General features: G+C 47.6%; 1 protein-coding gene across 4 annotated transcripts in view; it reads left to right on the forward strand.

Moving 5' to 3' along the window:
* Positions 1 to 23,323, forward strand: part of EEF2K (eukaryotic elongation factor 2 kinase) — a 107,967-nt gene that overhangs the window by 55,057 nt on the left and 29,587 nt on the right. For all 4 annotated transcript variants that reach the window (XM_075318005.1, XM_075318007.1, XM_075318006.1 and 1 more), the window contains 2 exons: positions 16,719 to 16,868; positions 17,006 to 17,138. In XM_075318005.1, the coding sequence (XP_075174120.1) occupies positions 16,719 to 16,868; positions 17,006 to 17,138 (283 nt within the window). The remainder of the gene's footprint in view (positions 1 to 16,718; positions 16,869 to 17,005; positions 17,139 to 23,323) is intronic.

Genomic DNA, 23,323 nt, shown 5'->3' on the forward strand with positions numbered 1-23,323 from the left:
TTTCAGATTTTTCTTCCCTTTTGCAGAGTAAGCAGAAACATGTCCCCTCCTCCCTCCTAGTATATCCAGTTTGTACTTCTATGGTGTGTGTATGTTATCATATCGCCCGGACCACGTGTCTCCAGTTATAGTCTGTAACATAAACCGCTGAGAACAGACAGCTGAAGCGTAGGGAACACATTGTACCATCGGTATAAACAGCCCTGGCGGCTTGTGTATGGGACGTGCCATACGTGAGGCTGTACATTGTTTCATAGTCTTTAAGGTTGAAGGGAGACTCTAAGTCCATCTAGTTCAACCCGTAGCCTAACATGTTGATCCAGAGGAAGGCAAAAAAACCCCAATGTGTCAAATAAGCTCCAATGGGGAAAAAAATTCCTTCCTGACTCCACATACGGCAATCAGACTAGTTCCCTGGATCAACACCCTGTCATAAAATCTAATATACATAACTGGTAATATTATATTTTTCAAGAAATGCGTTCAGGCTCTGCTTAAATTTTACTAGTGAATCCCTCATTACAACATCATATGGCAGAGAGCTCCATAGTCTCACTGCTCGTACAGTAAAGAATCCTCATCTGTGATTATTAGTGATGAGCGAGCATGCTTGTAACTACTCGGTACTCGCACGAGTATCGCTGTACTCGGGCTGCTCGGCGGGGACCGAGTAATCTCGCGATACTCGTGCTGTACTCGTGGTCTTCATTTCTGCATGTTGGCGCTCTTTTGAGAGCCAGCCCTCATGCAGGGATTGGCTGGCAGACCACTGCAATGCCACAGCCCTGTTAGTTGTGGAATTGCAGTGATTGGCCGGCCTGCACAGCGTGACCGAGCCTTTATACCGGCCGGCGCGCTGTGCTCTGCTCACAGCTATCCAGACAGTCAGTGCAGGGAGAGTGTCGCTGATTCAGGGAAAGCTTTGCGGCCCTTTATAGTTAGTTCCGGAGCAGGGCTGCAAACAGTGTGACCAAAAGTCCTTCTCAGGACTATTCTAGTTGTATACAGGCAGGCAGGGTATAGCCAGGTCGGAGTACAGTAGCAGAGTCCTTCTCAGGACTATTGTTGCTATATACAGGCAGGGTATAGCCAGGTCGGAATACAGGCTAGTGACCAGAAGAGTCCTTGTCAGGACTATTGTAGCAGTATACAGGCAGGCAGGCAGGGTATATAGCCATTCCTAGTGGTGACCGTATACCAGCCTTCATCATATCTGGGGCTGGTGTACACAGTCTAAAACAGTCCAGATAGTGTCAGACTTCTCAGTAATTGTCGCTCCTAAAAACCTGTTAGGTTCTTATTGCGTCCGTGCTTGCATTTAAAAACAGCACGTGTGTGTCTGTCGGTGGCAGCGTACAGGTGCACGTTTTGCACAAACTATTATATAACGCACAAGTCTAGTGTATAATACACGTCAGTCAGCAGTGTCTGATAGTGTCAGACTTCTCAGTAATTGTCGCTCCTAAAAACCTGTTAGGTTCTTATTGCGTCCGTGCTTGCATTTAAAAACAGCACGTGTGTGGCAGTCGGTGGCAGCGTCAGGCTCCATATTGTCCCTGGATAGAGACGTGCATGATGGCCTGTAAACATGAAGTGCCCATTGTAAGGAAGTGGGTCTATTGTAGTATAGCCCGTAAGGCAGGGCAGCCAAAAATTTGGAGGCTCCACATTGTCCCTGGATAGAGATGTGCATGAGGGCCTCAAAACATTGTTCCCATTGCAAAGGAGCGGGTCTCCTGTCGTTGTAATGCCCATTCAGAAAGAATGGGCGAAAAAATTTACCACTGGGGGTATACCTGAAACAACGGCTTAACTATTGTAACGGTCACCATGATGGCGCATGAGGAGAAGGAGGAGCAGTCCAGCGATTAGCCAAAGTCCAGAAGTGTGTTACCATGGGTGAGTGGAGGTATATGGCAAATTCCCGTTACAAACTTTAAATTACGCTGTCATTTGCTGGTGGTGTGTGGTGAAGTCTGGCCAAATCCAACCCTTGTTCATCTTGATCAGAGTCAGCCTGTCAGCATTTACAGTTGACAGGCGGGTGCGTTTATCTGTAATGATTCCACCTGCGGCACTAAAAACACGCTCTGACAAAACGCTAGCGGCAGGGCAGGCCAGGACTTCCAAGGCGTAGAGAGCCAATTCATGCCACGTGTCCAGCTTGGATACACATTAATTGTAAGGCACAGAGGAATGTCGGAGTACAGTTGTTTGATCTGCAAGGTACTCCTTGAGCATCTGGCCAAACTTAGGATTTCTTGTGGCACTACCCCTCACCTCAGGGGCTGTGGTATGTGAGGGGCTGAGAAAACTGTCCCACATCTTAAAGACTGTTCCCCTACCTCTGGCGGATTGGACTTGTGCCCCTCTCGGCTGTACGCCTTGGTTGTCCACTGATTCCTGACCTATGCCGCTAGCGTTTTGTGAGGGGAATGCTTTGCCTACTTCCGTGACTATGGCCTTCTGGAACTGCTGCATTTTGCCTGACCTCTCCGCCTCGGGAATAAGAGACATAAAGTTCTCCTTTTAGCGTGGGTCTAACAGTGTTACCAACCAGTAATGATTGTCGGCCAAGATGTTCTTAACGCGAGGGTCACGAGACAGGCAGCTTACCATAAAGTCAGCCATGTGTGCCAGACTCTTAACAGCCATCACTTCAGTATCCTGACCAACACGATGACTGAACATGCTGTCCTCCTCCTCCTCCTCCTCATCATCTACCCTGTCCTCTGGCCAGCCACGCTGAACCGAGGATATGACTGCATGTCATATCCTCAATTTGGCCAGAGAGTTGCTCCATGTCTTCATCCTCCTCCTCGTCATAGTCCTCCACTGCACGTTGTGATGAGACGAGGCTGGGCTGTGTGTTATCACCCACACCCACTACTGTTTCTTGCTCAAACTCATCGCGCTCCGCCTGCAATGCATCATGGTTGTTTTTTGAGCAGAGACCATTTTAGAAGGCAGAGAAGCGGTATGGTGACGCTAATAATGTCGTCATCGCCGCTCACCATCTTGGTGGAGTCCTCAAAGTTTTGGCGGATGGTGCATAGGTCGGACATCCATCTCCACTCCTCAGGTGTTATGTGTGGAGTTTGCCCCATTTCCCGACGGCTTAGGTGATGCAGGTACTCAACAACTGCCCTCTTCTGCTCACATATCCTGACCAACTTGTGCAGAGTTGAATTCCAACGCGTGGGGACATCACACACCAGTCTGTGTGCCGGAAGATGCAAACGGCGTCTTAAGCCGGCAAGGCCGGCTGAAGCAGTAGGTGACTTTCGAAAATGTGCAGACAGGCGGCGAACTTTTACCAGCAGATCAGACAGCTCTGAGTATGACTTTAGAAACCGCTGAACCACGAGGTTGAGCACATGGGCCACGCATGGAACATGTGTCAGCTGGCCTCGCCTCAAAGCCGCCACCAGGTTCCGGCCATTGTCACACACGACCTTTCCTGGCTTTAGGTTCAGAGTTGTGAGCCAGTGATCTGCCTGCTGTTTCAGAGCTGTCCACACCTCTTCTGCATTGTGGGGTTTGTCACCTATGCAGATTAGCTTCAGCACTGCCTGTTGCCGCTTCGCCGCGGCAGTGCTGCAGTGCTTCTGTGTCGCCCTGGACAAGCCAGGGGCCACAGAGCACAACACTTAAACACCCCACACTCCCTGCAGGCATATCATAGTCAAAACACAAAATCCTTGTTGCCTTCCCCAGGGGCTGTTGTCCACACCAGGGTGTGGAGCCAGGCGGTTGGTCTCCACCCACCGAGGAGGAGGGAAAACACAGGCAGTGAGAGTTAAGCTAAGGAAGTGGAAGGAGGAAAGTAGTAGAGAGGAGAAAAGTGACAGCAAAGAGCCTGAAGTTGGTCCGGGTGTGTGGCCCGGACAGGACAGCAAGGTTGGCAGGATGTGGTGACCGTCTGCAGTGGAGGCCGATTGGAGTCTGCCGTAAGGACCGTGGACGGGTGGTGACCCGGCCGTACCGGACCGGTATACAAAGAGAAGCCAGCACCATTGGCAGAGGACTTTCGGATCCCGGCAAGGCTTGGTGTCGCCGTGAATTTGCCAAATCCGTTAGTGAAGGGGACCTCAGGGTTTCCAAACAGCCAAGTCCAGATAGAAGGCAACCGTCCAACCGTGAAGGGGAGACACCGCCACCGCCAAGGGCAACCGTCTCCCAGGGCCAGCGCCTGTGGGCAAAAGGGGCTCCTCCGGCCCATATCCAGGTCGGGGAGCGGGTTACCGTTGGGAAACCATCACTACCAACACTTAACTTAGGTGCAGGGAGAGACAGTCATCACTAACCTGCAGGGAGGAACAACCGCAGCCGTCCGAGGGACCCGTCCATCCAGCCACTTGTTTTACCGTGAACTGTGTCATCATCATTGGGCTGAGTGAGTACCTCCGTGCCGTGCGGCACAGCGCTGCCCCTGCGACCCTGCACCTCATCAGGCCCCGCAACCCGCCTGTCATCCATCTCTACCCCATCACCAGGCCCCGGGACAACCAACCCCCCTACCCACGGAGGGGAGAAATAACAACAAAGCTGCTCCCTGTCACAGGCTCCCGGGATCCCCGTCCAGAGCAGCGGTGGTGTCCACACAATCACCACAACCGTGGGTGGCGTCACGGACAATATCCCCAAAACCCAAACCACCCCTTTTCACTCACGGGCGAGTAGCGCCGCTCGAGTCCCCGGGATCCGGCCATCCCTCGAGCCAACGAGCAGCAGCAGCCGTAGAGCAGCGTCAGCCGGACCCGAGCAGTGGGAGAGCGCACCGTCCCCTCCTCCGCCCGCGACACTTCCAGCTTGGGACTGGTGTGGAGGGTAACGTGGATCAGGATGCGCAGGAGGAGGAGGAGGCTGAGGAGCATGACATTCCGGAGCTGTAGAGTGTGTGTGAAACCCTGACTGAGGTAGGGCCTGCAAAACTTGGTGTGTGAAGGACGTGTTCCGTCCCTCGCTCAGACTGGGTCCCAGCTTGCACAATATTAACCCAGTGTGACGTCAACGAGATGTAGCGGCCTTGCCCACATGCACTTGTCCACGTGTCTGTGGTTAGGTGGACTTTGGCTGAAACAGCGTTGTTCAGGGCACGTGTGATGTTTTGTGACACGTGGTTATGCAATGCGGGGACGGCACACCGGGAGAAATAGTGGCGGCTGTGGACCGAGTAACGTGGGACAGCTGCCACCATCAGGTCGCGGAATGCTTCTGTCTCAACCAGCCTAAAAGGCAACATTTCCAGCGCAAGCAGTCGCGAAAAGTTAGCATTTAGAAGTGTGGCATGTGGGGCGTTGGCAGTGTATTTGCACCTGCGTTCAAAGGTTTGCTGAATGGATAACTGAACGCTGCGCTGGGACAAGGACGTGCTTGATGATGGTGTTATTTCTGCGTGGGTAACTGCAGGTGCATGGCCGGAGGAGGCTTGTTCGCAGGCAGCATGGACAGGGGATTGGCTCGCATGCACAACCAGCGAAGACGTAGCAGTGACATCAGCAAGCACTGCTCCTCGACTCTGTTGTACTTCCCACAAAGTCGGGTGCTTGGCTGACATGTGCCTGATCATGCTGGTGGTGGTCAGGCTGCTAGTTTTGGTACCCCTGCTGATGCTGGCATGGCAGGTGTTGCAAATGGCCTTTTTAGAATCATCTGGAGCCAACTTAAAAAACTGCCAGTGTCAGAGTTCCGGGTTTTCCAGTTTTCTTTTGAAAGAGCTTGCCCTTTGTTAACATGGAGTTTTCTGTTCTGTTGCCCTACTTCCTGTCCATCTGTTTAAAAGCCGCCCCTAAAGCTTAGTCCAGTGCCTGAGTATACTGCTTCCTGTGTGCTCTGCCCTGCTGCTTTTGGTTCCTGATTGTTATTCGGATCCTCTTGGAAAACAACCGACACCGACTCTGGACTTCATCTGGTATCATCTAGCTGTGCCCGGACTCCGTTTGCCGTCTTTGGTCGGCACTTCTGCCCGGTTCCTTCCGTTTAATACCACTCTGGACTCACATCACGTACGGACATTTTTGGACTTACCTATTGCCCTTTTGTGTCCCGGCTGCTGTGCATTTAGGGCTTCTGGGGTGATTGCCAGACAGTCCCTGTATAGGGGTTCGCTCTTGGTGGTCTCCCTGTGGGAGTCCGGTGCGCGGTCCCGGGAATTCCCTTTCGCTCCGTCCCTGGAAGGTATTTCCTGTATTTATGTTCTACTGTGTTTTTGTTCCGTTTATGTACATATTTGCTGGTTGCATATTATAAACGTCTTGCACCAAGAACTCGTCTCTGGTTGTCATTGCCCTAACGCAATCGAAATCCTCAATACATACAATAGTATTACAGCCAGACTCGGGAAGACCTAACATTTGTACAGGCACCTTGTGTCGTGTTGTTCCGGGGAACAGTTGCCTGACGTCTGCCTGGGGCCACCACTCTGCTTCTTACTGCCTGTTGGGATGCTACGCCTCCCTCCCCCTGTGCACTGCTGTCCTCGCTCTGCATATCCTCCTGCCAGGTTGGGTCAGTTACTGGATCATCCACCACGTCGTCTTCCTCTTCCGCACCCTGCTCCTCCTCCTGACTTCCTGACAATTGTGTCTCATCATCGTCCACCCCTTGTTGAGACACGTTGCCAACTTCGTGAGAACGTGGCTGCTCAAATATTTGGGCATCTGTACATACAATCTCGTCATGGCCCACTTCAACAGGAGCTGGCGAGAGGCCAGAATTTGTGAATGGAAACGTGAACGAACAGCTCTTCCGAGTGTCCAAGTGTGGGATCAGTAATGTCCGTGGACGTGTACTCGGCCTGGTGGTAGGAAGGAGGATCAGGTTCTGAAATGTGCGGTGCAGTATCACGGCTACTGACACTTGACCGTGTGGAAGACAGAGTGTTTGTGGTGGTGCCAATCTGACTGGAAGCATTATCCGCTATCCAACTAACAACCTGTTGACACTGGTCTTGGTTCAAGAGCGGTGTACTGCTGCGGTCCCCAAGAATTTGGGACAGGACGTGCGAGCAACTAGATGTGGCCCTTTGTTGTGGCGAAATTAGAGCTTGCACACAAACTCGGTCTCTGCCTGCACCACCATCACGTCCACTTCCTTGTTCGTTGACAACGCCCTTGCGCATTTTGCAATGCTGTGCTGATGTGTATTCACTAGACTTGTGCGTTATATCCAAGTTTTTGCAAAACTCACACAAATGCAGCGGAAAGCTGCCACCAACAGGCACACACGTGCGGTTTTTAAATGCAAGCACGGAGGCACTAAGAACCTAACAGGTCTCTATCCAGGGACAACGTGGAGCCTCCCAATTTTTGGCTGCCCTGCCTAAGGGCTATACTATAATACACCCACTTCCTGACAATGGGCACTTCAGGTTTACAGGCCCTCATGCACGTCTCTATCCAGGGACAACGTGGAGCCTCCCAATTTTTGGCTGCCCTGCCTAAGGGCTATACTACAATAGACCCACTTCCTTACAATGGGCACTTCAGGTTTACAGGCCCACATGCACGTCTCTATCCAGGGACAACGTGGAGCCTCCCAATTTTTGGCTGCCCTGCCTAAGGGCTATACTATAATACACCCACTTCCTGACAATGGGCACTTCAGGTTTACAGGCCCTCATGCACGTCTCTATCCAGGGACAACGTGGAGCCTCCCAATTTTTGGCTGCCCTGCCTAAGGGCTATACTATAATACACCCACTTCCTTACAATGGGCACTTCAGGTTTACAGGCCCTCATGCACGTCTGTATGCAGGGGCATTGGTGAAACTCACAATTTTGGACTGCCCTGGCAAAGGAAAATACTACAAAGACTCACTTCCTCAAAATGGGCACATTAGACTCAAGAGGCCTTCATGTACGTCTCTTCTCAGGGACATCGGAGTGCCACACAATGTTTTCACGTAAAATCTTTCATGTATTAATCTCAAAAAGTAACATACACCAGCTCTATCTCACTATTGGGTATGTGCCCTTAACATTTCCGCCATGAAAAATCATTTTGGGGTCATTTTGGAAGGTTTTCTGGTGAGTCCGTAAAAATGGCGTAAAACGCGGACAAAATTGTTCACAGCTGTGACTTTTCAGTGATAAATGCTTCAAGGGGTCTTCCCCATGCTGTTGCCATGTCATTTGAGCACTCTTCTGAGACTTTTGTGACATTTTTAGGGTTTCTCCATGCTGCCGGGGGGTCATTTCACAAAAATACTCGGGTCTCCCATAGGATAACATTGGGCTCGTTGCTCGGGCCGAGTACACGAGTATCTTGGGAGGCTCGGCCCGAGCTTCGAGCACCCGAGCTTTTTAGTACTCGCTCATCACTAGTGATTATGAATAAACATTCTTTCCTCAAGACGTAGCGGATGCCCCCGTGTTCCAGTCGCAGGCCTAGGTGTAAAGAGATCTTTGGAAAGGTCTCTGTACTGTCCCCTCATATATTTATACATTGTGATTAGATCCCCCTAAGCCTTTGTTTTTCCTAACTACTAACCCCAAGTTTAATAACCTGTCTTGGTATTGCAGCCCCCCCATTCCTCTAATAATCTAGGTCGCTCTTCTATCTACCTGTAAGATTATGCTATTTATAACCTTCTATACTTTTGCTAACAAGAAATGCATCCATTCCTCTCTTAAATTCATTTCATAGGCCCATTGTATATGGGCCTATTTACATTCTGGTCGCTGCGCCTCCTAATACGTGAGCCTGAGAGACTGAAGAATGGCCGTGTCGCCATGTGACCACCTCCCACAGTCTCACCCATAATAACATTCATGAGCCTGGGAGACATGACAAGAATGGCAGCTCCTATCTAATCTGCCTCATGTGGAAAGATAACGCCGCCTCCAGGGGAAACCAGTCACCTCCGGCTTTGTTTACCTCTATAACCGTGTCACATCTGCAGATATTTTACTGACGATCTAAGAGCATTTGTCGTATCATGTCTGTAAAGCGCTGAAAAATATGGTGGAGCGATAGAAGTACAATCACAATAAAATATAGGAAAATCTTAGTATATGTCATGTCCTGGTATTTTGTATTAGAAAAGATAACCTGTATATATAATATGTGTGTATACATATGTACATGTTTGTGTATGTGTGTGTGTGCGCTCGCATATATATAGATAGATAGATAGAGATATATATATATATAATCTATATCGTGTGTGCGTGATATATTGTGTATATATGAGTGTGTGTATATATAATTTTTTTTTTTTTTCATTTATTTTTTTTGTGCCTTACTGCTATTATGAGGGCGATTTTTGTTTGTTTTGTTTATAGCTGGCAGCATATTGTTTTGTTTTTTTTTTTTTTGTTTTTTTTTTTAACAGGCAATTAGAAATCTAATATTGCCCGATATCTGCTTTCAATGAGGGGAAAACACATCAAGGAACCCCCACACAATGACCAGAGAACATTATTACTGTGTAGTTTGGTGGAGACACCTGCAGAAATCTTGGAGTGGTAAAAAAATTCAGCAATTTACACTACATGTGAATATGCCGCCGGCGCTGCTCGGATCCGGGCCTTCAGGGGTGCTCGCTCGAGGGTCTCCGGACCCAGGGGTCTCGCGGACATGCCGAATAAAAGGGGGGACGTATATGTATGGGCTAGGCCGTATTAAGTTCGTGACGCCACCCAGTGTGTGGTGAGGTGGGACACCACTGCTGCAGTTATGGGGCACCCGGGGGAGATGTAGTGGCAGCGTGATGTTAACCCCTCCGTGGGCAGGGATGGTTGCCCCGGGACCCAGTGTCTTTGTGCAGGGTATAGCGACAGCAAGGGAATGTTTGATTACTCACAGTCAATAAATCACACGAGTCTCTGGTAAACCAAGGTGCTGGTGGCCGGCGCCGCGGCCGGTTGCATTCGGATCCCCCACCCGAGCTGGTGGTCTCTATCCGCCTGGTCCCGCCCACTGGTGTGACTATCTTTCCCTAAGGGGGGGTGATTAGGGTTTTAGGTTGGCTAAATGTTTCCTAAGTGAGGGAACGTGTTATGCGGGGGCCTATCTCTGACTACCTGATTTTGCCAGGGCATCACATCAACACTGCCAAAGAACAATGTTGGGGATAATATGGCTGGTAATAAGATCATTCTGTGCTCATACAGTGTCATGGTGCCGGCAGCACATTCCCTGATTTACAGAGGACGATGTACTGCTGATAATTACTTTTATTTTGTCCTCGTAAATGATCCCTTTGCTCATTTGTCGGGTGACTGCATGTTTACACCAGCAGATAATCGCTAATGAGCATTCTGACAAACACTCGTTTGCTGAATTATCTACTGGTGTAAATGCTCCTTAAAAGGAGTCTTCCTACAAACAAAGTTCATTGTAATCAATAGATCTTGGTATAAAAATAATTTCCACATTTGGATGTGTTTAAAAATAATGTTCCTGTGCTGAGATAATCTTATATATGTGACCGGCCGTGTCTGACCCTACAGGGACATGCTCTGATCATATCACATCTCCTGGGCAGGTGAAGAAGAAAAAAGTATACAGACATTACAGCACAGCATCATAGCTGATTCTTGTTGTGAGGTAAAACATTTAGACAGAGAAATGTTTTACCTCAAAGAATAATTTGCAATCCCTTACTGTAATATTGTTTTGCTTACTTGCCTTCCCAGGAGCTGTGGTATGATCAGACCATGTCCCTGTACGGTCAGACACTGCCATTACACAGTACATAGCAGGGGTACAACAGCTCTGACTGTGGCTTATTTCCCTTGGAAAGAAAAAAATCGGGTGTTGAACTTCAGAGTGCCTGATCCTTCTCTCCCTGATATCACCTGTTGGAAGAGTTCGGAGGCCCCCAGAAACATCAGATGTTTGTCCGGTCCCCCAAAATCGTCATTCATCCGTCTTTCATGCAATGTTTTTGTCAGATTTTAGGCACAAAGTAGGTAGGGAACGCCAACCTTTTTGCATTCCTTTGTTTTCTGATGTTAGACTGAATTAATCCATATTACGTTTTTTTTCCCCCATTATCAATCATGCGATCTTCCTTTTTGGCTTCCAGACAAGAATAGGAAGTCCCAGCAGCAGCATTTCTGGTTTTAACTTGTTCTTTAGCATATATATTTATACCATATGTGAAAATCCCAAAGAAAACAATCTGTAGGGAACTTGCACAAGAATACAAAGCCTGAACGTTTTTGTTTTCGGAACAATCCCAACGAGTGAGGCTTTAATCCATTTCCCAATATTATGCTAAAATGAACTGTATGCAGCGAGACCTCATTCTGGACTTATGACCTTAAGGCTGTGTGCACACAGTGCATTTTTATCAAGTTTTTTGGTGCAGATTTTTCACAAAGCTGCAAGCAGATCCTTATGCCAGGAAAGTCAATGAAAAACCTGAAGTGTTGTGCACATGTTGAGTTTTTTGTTTTCCTTGCAGATTTGGTACAAAAAATAATCTGCAGCATTTCAATTCTTTCTGCGTGTTCACCATTGAAAGCCATGAAAAACACATGCAAAAAAATGCATTAAAAAATGCACGTTTTTGCCTCTTTGTTTTTCCAGCCAAAGAGATGTAGAAATTTCTGCAACCAAATACTAACGTGTGCACATGGCCTAAGGCTAAATGAAGATGTTGAATATTTGCAGCAAATTTTCTTGCAACAAAAGCTGCTGGAAAGCAAAGTGTGAAAAAAATATTTACGTTTTTTGATGCATTTTTACATTCAGTTTTTTCCCATCCATTTGAATGGGTGAAAAACGGCAGAAAACTGAAATAATTGACATGCTGCACATTGGAGAAACAAAAATATTGGTTCAAATCTGGAAGGAACACCTAAGAAACATGAAATGTCAGAAATCTTGTTCACTTTGCTGGTGGGTTTTTTTTTCTGCAAAATCACAGCATGTGAACAAGCCCTTATGCAGCAAAAAAGACCAGATTTAAAAAAAAAAACAAAAAAAAACCCAAGAAAAAGCAAAATGTATATCTATATTCTATCACAAGGTATATAGATTGTAGATATATGTATATCTATGCCTCTAAATAGTAATTACTGAGATATACCAAACAGTAAAGAAATAGCAACCAGACAAGTCGGTAAACAGCAAGAAACCTAGAAGACTGTTTATGATATTATTTTTTTATATATATATAATATATATATATATATATAATATATATATATATATATATATATATATATATATATATATATATATATATATATATATATATATATATATATATATATATATATATATAATATTAAAAAAAAATTTTCTCAAAGAAAACCAGAAGTACATTTTTTGTATATTTTTTTCTTAGGATTCTTTCAAGATACCAATGGTTATTAAAAGGAGCAAAATAAGTAAAAAGCTTCACAGTCCTGCCACTATATGCAGAACTATAGCTATAGGATGTAAATAGACAAAAAGGCCTTTTTTTTTTTCCTTATAAGACTCTGGTATTATATGTGGCTCTCAGTGGTCAGGGGTCCTGTTACAGATTTATTAATTGGGTCTAGGAGCTTTAAATTAATATTTCGCTACTGAGTTGAGTCACCCTTTCTTCTATCCTAACTCTTCCTAACTCACAATTTCCTAATATGCTTCTGCTATCTACTCTGCTCCTGTTACCTGATCTCTAAAAGGTTCGAAAATTCTTTTATTTTTTGTTTTAGCTTTGATCCTTCCGGGCTGCTTTTTGGAATTGAATCAACTGAGTAGAGCGTGTCACTGGTGGGGGCTGAGAGGAGAGTGAAGTGTGGACTCGGAATGTGTGCCCATACTGCTGTCACTCACAAAGAGACAGCCCCACCAATTATGTGCCCTGCTGAATTAGTCCAATTTCGGTTTCCAGACCTGAACTATCAAAGCTAAAACAACAATAAAAGTTATTTACAAGCCTCTTGGAGGTAAGTTTACAGGAGCAGAGTAGATAGCAGCCCAAAGTTGGACCTACTTAGCAGGGCACGTCACTGGTGGGGGCTGAGAGGAGAGTGAAGTGTGATCTGGGCATGCGTGCCCAGTCTGCTGTCACTCACAAATGAGACCATCTCCCCAGTGGCATGCTCTCGTCAATTGGTCCGATTCCGGTCTCCAGACCGGAAGGATCAAAGCTAAAACAACAATTAAAGGTATTTACAAACCTCTTGTAGAAAAGCTTGCATGAGCAAAGCAGATAGCAGAAGTATATTAGGAAAGTGTTAGGTAGGGTTAGGATAAAAGAAAGGGGTCACAGTAGTGGAATACTTCAAGTGACAAGTCTCACTGTATTTATTATGTGCCCTCTATATCCTTTGGTTATTTTGTACTATTTTGTCGTAGTATTCATTATATGGTAGCCCTATTGCAACAATCGTAGCTTTATTAGGGTATATTCATGCACCGCAGACTTATTTACAGTCGTCAGAAAACAATGGGATTGCACCCCCGAAAAAAATGTTTTCATGTATGGGGCAAATTTTCAATCTCATATATATATATATATATATATATATATATATATATATAAATTTTTTTTTTAACAGTCGCTGCTTGTGGATATGCCCTCTGGCAGAGGGGAGAATTGTGAACAATGCTTTTTGAGAAAAACGCATCGAAAACGCATGCGTTTTTCATGCGTTTTTTTTAGGTGCGTTTTTTAAGACTTGCCAGTGTTAATAAAGTTGGTTGAACACAGACCTTTGGAAAAACCTGTGATGTAATTTCCTTCTTCTCCACATTCTGTTTGGATAAATGGGAGGGCTTGGAATGGAAGGAGCACCATTTGAATTTTGGAAAAGTTGAAATAAACTTCGCGCACCATGTCACATTAGCAGGGCCCCTTGGGCACCTATACGTCAGAAAACCCCCACAAGTGACCCCATTTTGGAATCTGCACCCCTCAAGGATTTTATTCAGGAGTATATTAAGCATTTTGAATCCACAGCTACTTCACCCAAAATGTTGCTGTAGCAACAATATTCTCACTTTTAGGCTATGTGGCCATGATCCAGCGACACTGCGTCTAGTACACAGTGTCAGCCTTCCTGCAGAGATGTGAGTGTTGTCCACGGGAGAACGCAGCTGCCCATGCCCACGATTTGGGTTCAGGCTGTTGTGGACTTTAGCTCTATTCTACCTGCAGAGAACACTCTCGTCTCCACAGCATAAATTGACATGCTGAGGCTCGGGAAGCCACGCCACCGGTCAGTTTATGCTGCGGAGAAAAGAAGCACAGTGGGCATGGGATCTCCAAAAATCCTTCCACTGTGCTTCTACTGCACAACGCAGCGTTATGGACGCAGGGAAAACACTCAGCGCCCAAACCACTGCAAAACCTGATTGTGGGCACACAGCCTAAAAAGCGTCAATGGATGAATGGATGTCAAATATATATAACGTCCCACCCCCCCGCATATTCTAAGCTGGCACCTTTAGTACCTTTCATGTGGCACTAAAGGGTGCTTAGCTTAGTATTTATAAAAAAAAAAACAAAACAAAAAAAAACAATGAAAAAAATGGCGTGGGGTCCCCCCTATTTTTGATAGCCAGTCAGGGTAAAGCAGACAGCTGTAGCCTGCAAATCACAGCTGGCAGCTTCATCTTGTCTGGTGATCAGTTTGGAGGGCTCCCCAGGCTTTTTTTTTTTTATTTATAAATAAAGAATTAAAAAAAAAAATAACGTGTGGTCCCCCCAAATTAGATCACCAGCCAAGGTGAAGCTGACAGCTGGGGTCTGGTATTCTCAGGGTGGGAAGAGCCATGGTTATTGGACTCTTCCCAGCCTAAAAATAGCAGGCCACAGCCGCCCCAGAAGTGGCGCATCCATTAGATGCGCCAATCCTGGCGCTTCGCCCCAACTCATCCCGCGCCCTGGTGCGTTGGCAAACAGGGTAATAAATGGGGTTGATACCAGATGTGTAATGTCACCTGGCATCAAGCCCAGCAATTAGTGATGTCACGGCGTCTATCAGATACCAGACATAACTAATTGACAGTAAACAAAAGCAAAAAAAAATGACAAAAAAATTTTTATTAGAAAAAACACTCCCCAAATCATTCCCTTGTTCACCAATTTAATCAAAAAATTTGAAAAAAAAATGGGTCCGCAGAAATCCATTTGGACGTCCCACGTCGGCTCTGGACCTTCTAGAATATGGGGGCACGTTCAGGGAACGTATCCCCCATTTTCTAGGAGGGCAGACCCTCCATTTGAGGAGAGTGGGTGCCAAAAATCTGCACCCACTCTCCCCGGGTCACAGCTGCAGAGTGCCGAGCAGCCAGCACAGCTCACACTGAACACAGTGCTGGCTGTCAGCTGCTCTGCTCATGTGACCGCACTGACCGGCGTCTGCTGTGAAGGAGGAGGGGGCCGCGGGGGATCAGCGCTGCGACCGGACAGGTAAGGGGGAATACCGGGGGGAATAGGGGGTGACCTGGCAGGGCCTGGGGGGCATTTTTCTGTCGCATGTCTCAAGGCACATGCGACAGAAACAGAGGAGCAGGGCGGCCGGTGCGCTACTGTGCGCGCGGCTATCTTGGATTTTCGGGAGGGGGGTCGGGGGTCGGGGCGGGCACTTTGGCGACACCGGGGGCTTCCCAGGACTTTGCCAGGAAGTGAGGTCAACAGAAAACCTCTTGACCTCACTTCCAGGTAAAATGCCTGCGTTCTGTGTGCCGACAAAGCCCGCGGACCGCAACAAAAAAGCAGCTCACTGTGGTGTAGCTGCGTTCTGACCCACATCATTGATTTAATGGGGGAGAGAACGCAGCCACACCGCACAAAAGAAGTGACATGCTGCTTTTCTTTCCGCACCGATTTTTGGCATCCAAAACGCTGCGTTTAGAAACGCAGCGTGTGCACTGATTTTTCGGCTTTCTCATACACTTTGCTGGGAAAGCTGAACGCATGCAATTTGCCACTGAAACGCTGCGGTTCTAAACGCAGCGTTTCCACGGTAAAAAACGCAACGTGTGCACACAGCCTAAATGTACGTTTTCTAAAGGATGGGACAGGACCACAGATGCAATTTGCATTTATTTTTGGGCCTAATAATGACAAGGAAGATCTTTTTCTCAGCATTTAGGCAAGGGCTTCTCAATCACCTGTATGGCACAACGTGAAAATCAATGTAGCATTGCATCAAATGATAGTCAGCGGGGAAATATTGCCGCCTGAAACTTACCCTGCAGCGACTGTCACAAAAAAATATCCAACCCTGGTGTAATTTTTGGGGATGAGTTGCTTGGTATAGACTTCAATGTAAGCCGCATATGACTTGGGAACCACAAGCGACTTGTCTGCAATATGCAGGTCTAAAATAATATTGTAACGACAAGTCATATAAAGTTTTGGGTTGCACGACTTGTCTGGGAATTGCTGCAGCATGACCACACTTTTCCGGTTGTTCTTGGCCTAAAGAGCTTTGCACCTTGCAGTACAACCAGGCCGCATTCTGTTGCAAAGCACATGATTCACAGCGTCCGGTTTTGTCCCTTTAATTCGGCGAGGTTATAATATGCTACAAAGAACAACTGACTTGCACTCTGAATGTTAGGCGTGTTTACACAACTGGTCCCATTGTATTTACCCCGTGGCGGTTGCTCGTGACCTTTCTAGGTTGAGTCTGTTTTGACACTTATTCTCAAAGCTGCAACCGAAAATATCATGTGTGAATACAGCCTTCTACACGTCTACATAGACCACAATAGAGCTGATAATGGTTATTTATGTATTGTGCGATTTCTCCATGCAGGTGGACATTGTGCAGATGTGCATCCTCGAAATGAAAGACCGACCCGGCAAACCTTTATTCCACTTAGAACATTACATTGAAGGCAAATACATAAAATATAACTCCAACTCTGGATTTGTAAGAGACGACAACATTCGCCTCACCCCGCAGGTACGTTCTTGTTCAGTTGGATTTTTGTGCTATTGATACTGATACAAAACATGTATCTCTAGTGTATCCTTCGTGACTTCATACTCCTAGATCCACAGCGCTCGTGCACTGGTGCTATGTGTTCTCTTGTTTTTTAGGCTTTCAGCCACTTTACATTTGAGCGGTCGGGGCATCAGCTGATTGTTGTAGATATTCAAGGAGTGGGAGACTTATACACGGACCCCCAAATTCATACAGAATGTGGAACCGACTTTGGAGACGGCAACTTGGGTACATTATTTTGTTTTTTCATTATATGATATTAAATGGGTTGTCCTACTTTAGAGCAAATCCTCGACAGTGCAAATTGAGGTCTGAATTGGCCACGTAAGAGGCTAAGACTAGGATCTAAGGAGTAAGGTTTCTCCTTGTGGAGATCTGGCATGGCAGTATAAGGAGACTTATGAGCCATGCAATGCTCCTCTAGGAAATTAAATATGCAAATTGTCTCTTCAATCCTGAAAGTCAATATCAAACCTTTAATGAGTCTTGCCATTTGACTTAGGATATAAGCCAAACAAAAATCTCAATTTGCAGACACGTGTTTCGGGGATGTTGCCCTCGTCAGTGCAAAGTGTGAGATCTGATTTGGTTAGGTGAGAAGCTAAGACTGGGATCTAAGGTTTCTCCTTGTGGAGAGTGAAATTACTGATCTGGCATGCCAGTATGCGGAGGCTTATAAGCCATGCAATGCTCCTCTAGGAAATTAAATATGCAAATTGTCTCTTCAGAGAGGAAGAGGACTTCCACTCTAGTGCCACCTATTGGAAGTAGCAATCCTGACAGTCAATATCAACCCTTTCATGAGTCTTGCCGTATGACTTGGGATATAAGCCAAACCAGAATCTCAATTTACAGACACCATGTTTCGGGGTATTGCCCCTCGTCAGTATAAAGTATGAGATCTGATTTAGCTAGGTGAGAGGTTAGTGAGTGGGATCCAAGGAGTAAGGTTTCTCCTTATGGAAAGTGACATGCTTGATCTGGCATGCCTTTATGAGGAGGCTTATAAGCCATGCAATGCTCCTTTGGGAAATTTTAACTATGTAAATTGCCTCTGTAGATAGGAAGAGGACTTCAACTCTAGTGCCACCTATTGGAAGTAGCAATCCTAAAAGTCAGTATCAACTGACGAGGGGCAATACCCCAAAACACCATGTCTGCAAATTGAGATTCTGATTTGGCTTTTATTCTAAGTCATACGACAAGGCTTGTTGAAGTGTCGATATTCACATTTTTAAGATTACTGCTTCCAATAGGTGGTACTAAAGTACACATCCTCTTACAGTAAAGAATCCAAAGCGTCAATGCTCACACAGAAAAGAATATATTTGATTAAGGCCATGTTCTGTCTTTGGGGGTTGGATTCCATCATAATATTCATAATAGTCAAACCAGTATTGGCCTAAAAATAATCTTTAATGGCTATAAAAAGTTTTACTGTATTTTTGTTTATACAGAATTTTAATTACATGACAAATTATTATTATTTATTTATAGAGCACCATTGATTCCATGGTGCTGTACATGAGAACGGGTTACTTTTAAAGCACCACTCCAGCGTGCATTTGTTTTTCCAGCACTGGAGTCGAGCTTTCGATCTAAGTCCCTCGCCCCCCGTCTCATACTCCCCTTTTGGTGGATTCACCTTTTGTCAACGCCGCAACTGGCCATGGTGCCGTCTTGTGACTGTAACTTCTGAGTGGCAGGAAGTCAAGAGTTACATCACAAGTTCTCATTGCAACTCTATGAGAGCCAGAACGAGGCTCTCATAGACTCACATTGAGTTGTGACCTCCGGCGCACTCCGTGAAACACTGGAGCTGCCGTCAGGTCACATCGCCAGAGCCCAACCGGAGCGGTGGCAATGGAAGATGAACCTGCTTGAGGGTGAGTGTAAGACAGGGGTGAGGGGACTTGGATTTAAAGCACCATTCCAGCGGTGCAATAAAAAAAAATGCTGTTGTGGTGCTTAAATAGTTGTTTCTTTTTCGCTCCTAATTGGGAGACCCAGACAATTGGGTGTATAGCTATTCTATTGCCTCTGGAGGCCACACAAAGTATTACACTTAAAAGTGTAAGGCCCCTCCCCTTCTGGCTATACACCCCCAGTGGGATCACTGGCTCACCAGTTTTGTGCTTTGTGCGAAGGAGGCAACACATCCACGCATAGCTCCACTGTTTAGTCAGCAGCAGCTGCTGACTATGTCGGATGGAAGAAAAGAGAGCTCATATAGAGCTCCCAGCATGCTCCCTTCTCACCCCACTTCATGTCGGAGGTGTTTGTTAAGGTTGAGGTACCCATTGCGGGTACGGAGGCTGGAGCCCACATGCTGCTTCCTTCCCCATCCCTTTTTACAGGGCTCTGGGTGAAGTGGGATTCTATCGGTCTCCAGGCACTGAGGCCGTGCTCCATCCACAGCCCCTGGTACTGCTGGACATGGAGCGGAGTATCTTCAGGGACATGGCCCTGCTACATGGAGGTACTCGGTGTCCCTGTGGGGACCGCGCAGACACACGGCAGCACTGCTGGGTGTGTTAGTGCGCCAGAGACAGCGGCGCTGTCCGCACTAGTGCCATCGCACACCACAGCGTTGCTGGGTGTGTTAGTGTATTGGGTGACTACCGCGCTAACGCCGCTGCCGTTTTTATTTAAGGCGCCGCTGGGAGTTGTGGTGCGCCGGGGACTTCCGCGCCGGCCAGCACTGATATGCCGGCCGCGCTTATTAACTCGAGTCCCCGGCTTCTGGGCCTAGTCTCCCTTCGTTACCGCCCACAGCCCTGACATCAGGGTAGGGGCGTGATGCTGCATAACACAGCAGCGCTGAGAGCTGGAGTATGTTTTGCATACTCCACCCCTCTCACTGTGTGCACTGTGAAACCGGATTCCCGCACTTTCTCAGGCACGCCCACGGCTTCCTTCTCTACACAGGACGCCGGCAGCCATTAGTGTCAGTTTTCTGTACAATACAGAGACAAGTGTGGAAGACCCTGGCATTCTGATAGTCACACAATCGCTGCAACAGGCGTTAAGCAGCACCTGTGGTGCTAACCCCACTAGTGCAGAAGTGCACTTATAGATATGCTTCTACTATATACATTGCACTGTTTGGTCGCACGTTGTATATACCCTCCTGGATTATGCGGAGGAGTTATCAGCATATTCTCTGGTAAAACAAAGGTGCAGAACCTCATGTTTTTCTTTGCAGCCGGTACAGCATGTACGGCTATACGGCCGGCAGGTTACATAGACCCCCATTGTAGCCGGAGTCTCTGCTAATGGCCAGGATGAGGACGGTGTCTGCAGTATTTACTGACAGATTTTCTGACACTATGGCTATGATACTAGAAGCCTAGCAGTCCGGACATGTCTCTCACAACATGGGCACTGTTAAATCATTGATCCATGGCCCCCCTCAGTGTGAACAACTAACAGCTCCGGGAATGTCACACGCATCCCAGAGTCACGGCTCTGCACAGACGTCAGTCCCAGACAGCCTAAGCGGGCTCACTGAGCGGCCCTCGGTTTCATCAGGGTCCCAGCAAAAGGACTCTCTGTGTGATAAGGCGGGGGTACCTGCTCAGGATTCTGATCCTGAGACGGCTCTCAATCTGGATACACCTGATGGTGACGCCATAGTGAATAATCTTATAGCGTCCATCAATAGAATGTTGGTTATTTCTCTCCCAGCTCCTCCAGTGGAGGAGTCAGTTTCACGTATTTTTCTGGACCACTCTGCCTTCAGAGAGGCAGTCCAGGAACACCACACTTATCCAGATATGCGCTTCTCCAAACGGCTTAGGATACACGTTATCCCTGCCCACTGACGTGGTCAAGGATTGGACCCAGTGTCCCAAGCGGCATCCTCCAATCTCCAGGCTTGTAGCTAGATCCATAGTTGCAGTGGGAGATGGAACTGCACTTAAAGATGCCACTGACAGACAGAGGGATCTCTGGTCTAAATCCATCTATGAGGCTGTCGGCGCACCGTTGGCTCCAGCATTCTCACCCTTGGGGCACTCCAAGCTATTTCAGCTTGTCTTACACAGATTGACACGGTTACACGTACATCTGTGCCGCAAGTGGCATCCTTAACCTCTCAAATGTCTGCATTTGTTTCTTACGCGAGTCAGGTTGCCCTAGACTCTGCGAACCGTGCGGCAGTAGCCTCCGCTACTCCGTGTTTTTAAGCAGAGCCTGAGGAAGGCACATTCTGCTTCCAAAAAAGGGTGCTTAACCAGTTGCCTTTTTCTGCTGACCGACTGTTTGGTGACTGTTGGGATGTAACCATTAAACAGTCCAGGGGTAAGGATTCATCCTTTCCTCAGCCAGGACACAACAAACCCCAACAGAGCAGGAGACAGTCGGGGTTTCGGTCTTTTCGACGCTCGGCCAGGTCCCATTTTTCCTCGTCCAATGTGGACTCAAAAGGATCAGAGGAGCTCAGATTCTTGGAGGGCTCAGTCACGCCCAAAAAAGAGACAGTCTGAAAACCCGCTTCCAAGGCGGCTTCCTCATGACTTGCGGCCTCCTCTCTCCGCATCCTCGGTCGGTAGCAGGCTCTCCCGCCTTGGCGATATTTAGCTGCCATAGGTCAATGACCGTTGGGTGTGAGACATTCTGTCTCACGGGTACAGGATAGAGCTCACTTCTCGTCCTCCAACTCGATTCTTCAGAACTTCTCCACCTCCCGGCCGAGCCGCTGCTCTTCTGCAAACAGGGTGAACTCTATAGGCAGAAAGAGTGATGACCCCGGTTCCTCTTCAGGAACAAGGTCACGGTTTTTACCCCAAATTATTTGCGGTGCCTATAACAACGGGCCGTTCCGTCCCGTTATAGATCTAAAACTGCTCAGCAAGCTCCTGGACACCAGGCTGTTCCGGATGGAATCCCTCCGCCATGTCATCGCCTCAGTGTCCTAAGGAGATTTCCTACCATCATGAGGCATCAAGGATGCTTATCCACACGTGCCGTTTGATCCAGAGCACTAGCGTTTCTACGCTTCGTTATACGAGACGAACGCCTTCTGTTCGTAGCTCTACCTTCCGGCTAGCGACAGTCCCACTGGTCTTCGCCAAGGTCAGGGCAGCAGTAGTCACAGTCCTGCACTCTCAGGGTCACTCTGTGATCCCATATTTAGACGATCTACTTGTCAAGGCACTCTCTTAGGAAACATGCCGACACTGCCCGAACGTTGCGCTGGAGACTCTCTAGAGTTTTGGGTGGATCATCAACTTCTTAAAGTCAGATCCGACCCCGACCCTATCGCTAACATATCTAGACATCGAGTTTCATACTCTCTCAGCGATAGTAAAGCTTCCGCTAGACAAACAGCATTCACTACGGGTTGCAATCTCTTCTTTAAGAACCAGTCGCACACATTGAGACGCCTCATGCACTTCCTACGTAAGATGGTAGCACTAGAGGCAGTTCTTTTCGCGCAGTTTCATCTGCGTCCGCTACAATGTGACATTCTCCGCCAATGGTACGGGAAGTCGACCTCCCTTAACAGAGTCGGCTTTCTTTCTCAGGCGGCCAAGGAATCTCTACGGTGGTGGCTTCTTCCCACCTCATGGTCAAAAGGAAGGTCCTTCCTATCCCCATCCTGGGCGATAGTTACGACAGACGCGAGTCGATCAGGGTGGGGAACAGTTTTTTCTCCACCACAGCGCTAAGGGTACGGGGACTCAACAACAGTCCACCCTTCAGATCAATGTTCTTGAACACAGAGCAGTGTATCTTGCCCTACAAACCTTCCAACAGCAGCTGGAAAGCAAGCAAATCCGACTTCTGTCGGACAACTCCACAGCGGTGGCATACATCAACCACCAAGGAAGAACGCGCAACCGACAAGCCTTCCAGGAAGTCCGGCAGGTTCTGATATGGGTGGAAGACACGGTATCCACCATATCCACAGTTCACATCCCAGGCGTGAAAAACTAGGAAGCTGACTTCCTAAGCCGCCGGGGTGTGGCCGAAAGAGTATGGTCTCTTCACCCGGACGGGTTTCAGGAGATCTGGCGCCGCTGACAGAGGCCGGACGTCGATCTAATGGCGTCACGGCACAACAACAATGTGCCAGCTTCATGGCACGGTTTCACAATCATCGAGCTCTGGCGGCAGACGTCTTAGTTCAGCATTGGTCGCAGTTCCAGCTACCTTATGTGCCACCTCTAGCATTGTTGCCCAGAGTGCTGCGTTACATCAGGACCGACTGCGGCCGCGCCATCCTCGTCGCTACAGATTAGCCGAGGGTGTTGTGGTTCCCGGTTCTGTGGTGCCTCACAGTAGGCTAACCGGGGGCACTACCAGACCAATCAGACTGGCTGTCTCAAGGGCCATTCTTCCATTTGAATTCTAAGGCCCTCAACCTGATGGTGTGGCATTGAGTCCTGGAACCTAGTGTCGTCAGGGTT

This window comes from Anomaloglossus baeobatrachus, chromosome 7, assembly GCF_048569485.1.
Source record: "Anomaloglossus baeobatrachus isolate aAnoBae1 chromosome 7, aAnoBae1.hap1, whole genome shotgun sequence".
NCBI lineage: Eukaryota > Metazoa > Chordata > Amphibia > Anura > Aromobatidae > Anomaloglossus > Anomaloglossus baeobatrachus.